This window comes from Notothenia coriiceps, unplaced genomic scaffold, assembly GCF_000735185.1.
Source record: "Notothenia coriiceps isolate Sejong01 unplaced genomic scaffold, NC01 NC01_scaffold00000339, whole genome shotgun sequence".
In the NCBI taxonomy this organism is placed as follows: Eukaryota; Metazoa; Chordata; class Actinopteri; order Perciformes; family Nototheniidae; genus Notothenia; species Notothenia coriiceps.
Window position 1 is genome coordinate 452810 of NW_011333040.1, and position 6883 is coordinate 459692.

Consider the following 6883-nt stretch of genomic DNA (forward strand, 5'->3'; position numbering starts at 1 on the left):
CCCTGCTGAGGGTTAAATAAAGGCAGCTATTCTCATTTATATTTGCCCAGTAACACCAGTAGCTACATGCAAATGTGTACTGGAGTCTATAGCGCCTACAAAAAAAACATGTAAGTCAAAAAACAATTCGAAGCACAATCACAAAACAACAAAAAAATCACAAAATCACTTTTATGATTTTTGTAAATGCAATCACCAAAAGTAAAAAGCTAAAGTTAGACCATAAACATTTACATGCCAGTTGCATGGCCATGCGTCACCACGGCTAAGCTAAAGGTGGCTAATGTTTGGCGTTAGACAATTAGTAGTCTGATTAAGCTACTTGTTAGCAGCCGCCCTTTTTGTGACACAAAGATGCTACGGAAGTATACGAATGGAGTATTTATTGGCCTATTTTATGTCGTAAAACAAAACTTGAAATTCTCTTCAACTTGTGATAACCACAGGCTTTATTTCAGGCACTTAACCAAAAACACTTTCAAAAGACAGAGAAGGGAACCAGACGTCGTAAAATGCTGACTCATTTCCAGGTTTTTAGGAATCATTCCTGCACCACTCTATTGCACTTTGTCTTAATTGACAGGTGTGGTTCTGACCAACTGTGTATCTTTGGGTTGTGTCATAAATGATAAATTACATTTTTTTTATTTGATGCATGTCTTATCAAGGAAATGAAACTGTCAAGTGCACATCAATCCCTCATAACTGATGGTCTGTATGAAACCCAAATCCACCTCTACTGCGCTGGAACAGGTTGCACACAAGAGATTTAGTGAAGCTATCCCGTCTCTATAAATAGTTACAGCTTCATGTTAAAATGATCATCCCTCTGGCTATCAAGTAAATAAAATAAAACATGAGGCAGAGGTTGCAACATCAGTTTGCTGATGTAGTGCTCATATCCTTTAATAAATCCTAATCTGCTCCAACTGGAACATATTGCACCTTGTTGGTTGTTTCTATTATTATAAGAGATTATCTCCACCGGTTGTTTATAGGAAGCTGTTACAGTGAATGACCTCTGCTGAGATGTTTTGATTGGAGTGGACTTTTAGTGTCCCAGGATGATGTAAATGCTGTTTCAGAATAAAATGATGACACAAGAGATGCCTACTACTACAGATGCGTGGGGAACAAATGTGAGGATAATCTCTTGTCAACCATAAAAACCTGTGTGTGTGTGTGTGTGTGTGTGTGTGTGTGTGTGTGTGTGTGTGTGTGTGTGTGTGTGTGTGTGTGTGTAAGGAACAGTAATGTAGTTTACCAAAAGCCTTTTTTAATTTTACCACACTAGAGGCACCAAAAAACAGATGTAGACTTACTTTGGTTAATAGAAATAAAATGTAAGGACACCTTACAACAAAAAGGCTACGTGACAAGTGTACTTATATGGAATTTTAGAACATTGAAGAGTTTTGGTTCTTTTTACATTTTACACAACTCGTTTATAATTACTCATTTCATTATGCATTATAATTTATTGTTGATCAATTCGGGGTTCCATATGTGATCTATGGAAGTCAGCTTCACACTTAGAACAGAGACTCTTCACTTTCTGCAAGCAACTCAGAAAAAAAAGCAAATCAACCGGCAAACTTAAAATGTGTTTATTGAATATCTAATATTTACATGAAGAAACAAGATGTCCTCCTCTCAACACTCTCTGTCCTTGTGTGTTCCTAAAGGACAGATCCGCCCCTGAGGGACAGGAGTCAGTGTGGCCCTCTCATCTGATGGATAACAGGCAGTTTGATTGATCACACCTCCATGGTGGTATTGATCAGAAATACAGTGTTCTGTACAGTGTCCCCAGAAAGATGGTCACCTGTGTGCATGAAACCACATGGTCATGATGTCAGTGGAGCAGGCAGATTCAGTGTCCCATGTTAATAAACATTGAAGTCCTCCTTAAGATCCTTGTGATTGGATCTCTACGTCCTAGTTGTAAAACAGCCCTGTGTGGATGTAAGACAGGAAAGAGTGACCACTTTCAGAAAATGCCCTTAGTGTGAAGGTTTGAAGCTGAGTTTGAAGAACTCAGCAACCCATCGTCCCACAAACTCAGCCTAATAATATCCGTCCTGAAATAGAGTGGAGCCACAGCACCGGTTTGAGCTCACTTTACCCGGGAACAACAAGTTTGTCATTAGAGAGAGAGAGGAACATCTGCTCCGCTCTGAGGGACTGTGTCATTGTTTCACGTTGCTCTGTCGCACTGCTTTCTCTCTCTCGAACTGCCGGTGGTCGACGCGGTCCAAGAAACTCTTCCGCTCCACATACCTACACACACACACACACACACACACACACACACACACACACACACACACACACACACACACACACACACACACACACACACACACACACACACACACACACACACACACACACACACACACACCTACTTTTGTCAGAACAAGCACACACTGGCAATGCATGTGTGTGTGTGTGTGTGTGTGTGTGTGTGTGTGTGTGTGTGTGTGTGTGTGTGTGTGTGTGTGTGTGTGTGTGTGTGTGTGTGTGTGTGTGTGTGTGTGTGTATTGACTTGAGTTCCTGTTGTGTCTAAGTGTTTTTTTAAATGAGCCCCCATCCTTATGCTTGGTTGGAAGGTAAGTTACAAGTACATTTTAAGTATGTATCTGTGAGTGAGTGAGTGAGTGAGTGAGTGAGTGAGTGAGTGAGTGAGTGAGTGAGTGTGTGTGTGTGTGTGTGTGTGAGTGAGAGGCACAGAATGGCAATTAACAATTTTACTCTAAATTTCAAGCTACTGTACAAAATGTTTTAACGATACAGTACACTATGTTTATATGTTCAGTAGATTGGTATTTTGGAGAGTATTCCAATCTATATTGTATATTTTATAATGTGTAGATACTCCTGTGAATATAGGTCTTTTTTACTTGTTTTAAAGTTGATTAAAAAAATTAAAATGTTTTAAAATGTGTTTTATTTTTATTGTATTCTAATTATGTTTTAAGTAATTTTGTAATTCTTGTAGATTGACAGTTAAAATGCTGCATGGACAAAATTATTTAAATAAACTTGGGATACATAAAGTATCCATCTATCCATCTTAGCAGTGCACAAGGCATAGACTCATGTTACTTATGTTATTATTGAGCTTTTCTGAGACTATTGCTTCGTCACATTTATAAAAAATTGCCCCTTCACAATTTTCCCCAACCCGATTAGGCACTTTAATCCAAGATAATCCTAGTAAATAGATACTCTTGAATTGAAAGTTTTATTTTCATTGTTCACAGGTATTCCTAAGCCTTTCTCATCGGGGAATTCTGAACATCAAAGGTCGTGTTGTTCAGAGATCGTATCTGCCTGTTTTACACTCTTTGTCCATCAGAGGGTTTTCGTGCTGTGAGGGTCTCTTACCCCTCTTTTCCACGGTTGTGGATGGCCAGCTCCTCGGTGATGCCTTCCTCCGATTTAAAAGCGTCCCAGTCCATCTTAGACTTCTCCAGCGTGCTCATCTTCAGTTTCTTTCCACCCAGACGATTCATGATGCTCGACATGCCTGCAGGCCGCTTGACACTGCACACACAAGGAGGGGGGGGCTTTAGACGTTCTGCTACACGTGTTCAAAATCATGCTAATGAGATCAACAGAGATCAGAGGAAATAAGAACCATGTAACACTTTAACATTTTTTTTTTTAATATACATCAACTGACACTTTTAAATGGCCTCCGACTCACAATGGACCAGCTTGATCTGATCAGCTGTAATACCTTTTTTACATTTTGTGAACAAAAATCCATGCTGCCATTTGTAAATATACGATTTACTGTTAAACCATCATAATGGGGCTTTTTTTGAATGTAGACTAAAATGTCAAAAGTCAAAAATTGTGTTATGAAGAACTCGGTCAAATACCAATCAATAAAGACATGCAGAGACACAAAACAAACTTGCCCAGCATCCAAACATCAACTGAAGTTTAATGAGATACAATGTTCCACTCTATAGAAATGCTGGTATTCCATGCTGCACAAACACACAAACTAACAGGTCTTCCATAGAGTGGTGCAGGAATGGGTCCTCAAATCCAGAAATTTCCGAGTTGGCTTTGGTTTTCAAAAACATACTTCTGGTTAAATGCCTCAAATAGGGCTGTGGATAACACACGCCCAATAGATTTTTCACGTTTTGTTTTACGATAGTAAACACACAGGTAGATACTCCACTGTTGAATATCTGAAATGTCTATGTGTCATAAAAACAGTGGTTGCTAACAAGTGACTAAATGGGACCACTAAACGTCATCAAGGCGAATAAATATAGCTCTTTAGCTTAGCGGTGGTGACATGATGTCATGCGACCGTTTTTACTTGAGGCTATTGCAGTGTTTCCCACATCATTTGATTCTATTTGTGGGGGCTCCGCACTCGCAACCTTCTGATCATCAGCCCACCTCACTGTCCATTAGACCACCACCAAAAAAAAAAAGTGTGATTTGCAAAGATCTAACTTTCTGCAATATTCCAAAATCAAAAAGTCAAATCCATTGTATTTTTGTCGAAGGAGCGCTTTTGATGCTTACTTCCTTCTCCCTAATCTTAGCCCCTTACGGCCCGTCCACACAGCGGCGTGCGTTGACGCTTCACCATTCACTTTGAATGGGGTGACATCACTTTTCGCCAAACTGCATTGTGGGAAGCGACGCGGAGCTTTGCTGGCGTGGCTCGCTGCAAAAGTTGAGCAATGTTCAACTTTTGACGCCTCGGCAGAAGCGTCAGCCAATCGAATCATATGCCAGTACAAGCTCTAGCCAATCAAACCGCTGCTTGTGTGTCAGGGGCGGGAGATTCATGTGATTGGTTGTTGGTCGAGTTTCAGACACGCCCGCCGGCAAGCGACAACACACGCCGCTGTGTGGACGGGCCGTTAAACCTCACCATCACAACTTAACACCTAAATCCACTGCTGCAAAACAACTAAACTAACCCAATTCTAAGCTGCATCTTAACCTTTTGCAGTGCTGTGAAGTAGTGTGAACCGGCCAAAACGTCTTCAAAGGCCCTTACTAGAAGACTGCAATGGAGCGAGCGAGCATGCACACACACACACACACACACACACACACACACACACACACACACACACACACACACACAAATTAATCAGTCAGGTGGGCTAATTGAAAGACTCACTGCCCTTTCACTTACTGGATTGATTTAATGACATGGGCTTTAAATGTCACAAAAAAATGGAACCGGTCTGTTAAGCACTTAAGCCAACTTCTATTAACAAATGTTATTAGATTACAGACGTTTGCTGTATAAAAATCTATTCTGCTGCTCAGAAAATAATATATTTTTTATTGTTTTCAGGTTGCCTCATGACTTTCCCTCTCACTGATCAATGCTGGTCGCTAACACCGCCAGTCTTAAGAAGGCATACACTCTGTCCTCAAGTGATGTGATTTATACAGTATCAGAGGAGTCTCTGAAAAAAAGTAGAAGCTATTAATCACTTTATGAAAGCATAATGATGTTCCCCTGGAGACCACAGCAGACTGGGCTTTTCATTTACTGCTGCATGACTGGACACAGACGTCGTTAATTACTGTGAGCCATTTAAACACCGCTCATTTTGGCGTTCCACAATTACATACAGCCACTCATACTAACGTGCTCAAGTTGCAGTGTGAAGCTCCAAAGTCCAAGTTTCCCTTTTTTCTCCCTCATATCAAAGGTCTTTCAATCATTTCACATCAGGCTGAGGCTTCCTAACTGTCCATGAATAGACCCATAAATTAAAAGAAATCATAACTAGGGTTGGATATCGTTTGAATTTCCACGATTCTGATTCCGATTCTACTTTTCGATTCCGGTTCTTAACGGTTCTCGATTCCGATTCTTTGAGGGGCAGGGTAAAAAAATGATACATGCTTCTTCCACAAAAAATTTCATTTATTCGAGAAACTTTTATAAAGGTTAGTTTACAGTAATATTCACATTAATCAGTCTGTTTATATTCACTGCTATGTAACTGTAACCTGAGAACCACTGAAGCTACAACAGTGCAACAGTCCAACTTTTAAAGGAAATCCCCCCCCATTTAAAAGCAGTTATTGTTGAGAAAAACAAGCATATCTGCCTTCTCAGGCATACATTTCTTTTAAAGTAAAATGCTTCAATCTGGTGCACTTTAAGCAGAATTACTAGAGACTAGATCTAGGGGGTACAACTCTAAACACCCATATGAAAAAGATCGGTTTACATTTTAATGATTAAATAAGTATGTGAACATAACCAATAACCTACCATAGCCAATAACAAATAAATGTAACATATTTTATTTTTGTTGTTCATTCATATCTTACTTTTTTATTTATGCATATTTTTTTATCTCTCCAGTCCAAAACGATATGTTTTGTTTACTGTCCTATAGTATAAATTGCCTTGGAAATATGTGTTTACATAAATTGTGATCAAAACGTTTGAGACCCACTGAGATAACTTAGACTAAAGTGAACTATCTAAACACTCAGAGTCCTTTACCTCACTGAGCTGTAGTTATCAGCCTCTCAGTCTGACTGGAGAGGACTCTCCCTCCACATTATTGTAGAAACATCTTCTTCTAATATCCGTTAGAGCAGCTAGCACCAGATGCCAATAACAACAGCGCCGGTACCGGTGCACCCTCCCTTTCTGCCTCGCTCGCACTTTGGCTGTGAGCTGCGGGTGCCAGATAAGCCAACATCCCCCATTTTCATCACTTACAGCGCCCATCGTACAGGGCAAATGAAAAGTGTAACCGGGATGAAAAGGGTGTTACATTTACTTAATTATGAATGTTGTTACATCAAGGCCGAAAATTAGGATGAGCACCAACGGTCAAAACATTTTTTTTCTTTCTCCCA

General features: G+C 40.0%; 1 protein-coding gene across 1 annotated transcript in view; it reads right to left on the reverse strand.

The window, feature by feature from the left end:
* Positions 1–1591: 1591 nt before the first annotated feature.
* The window catches only part of cfdp1 (craniofacial development protein 1), an 11797-nt gene continuing 6505 nt past the window's right edge, over positions 1592–6883 (reverse strand). The window contains exons 4-5 of the mRNA XM_010776143.1: positions 3392–3587; positions 1592–2280 (exon numbers count right to left, since the gene is read on the reverse strand). Coding sequence (XP_010774445.1) covers positions 2190–2280; positions 3392–3587 — 287 coding nt within the window. The 3' untranslated portion in view covers positions 1592–2189. The remainder of the gene's footprint in view (positions 2281–3391; positions 3588–6883) is intronic.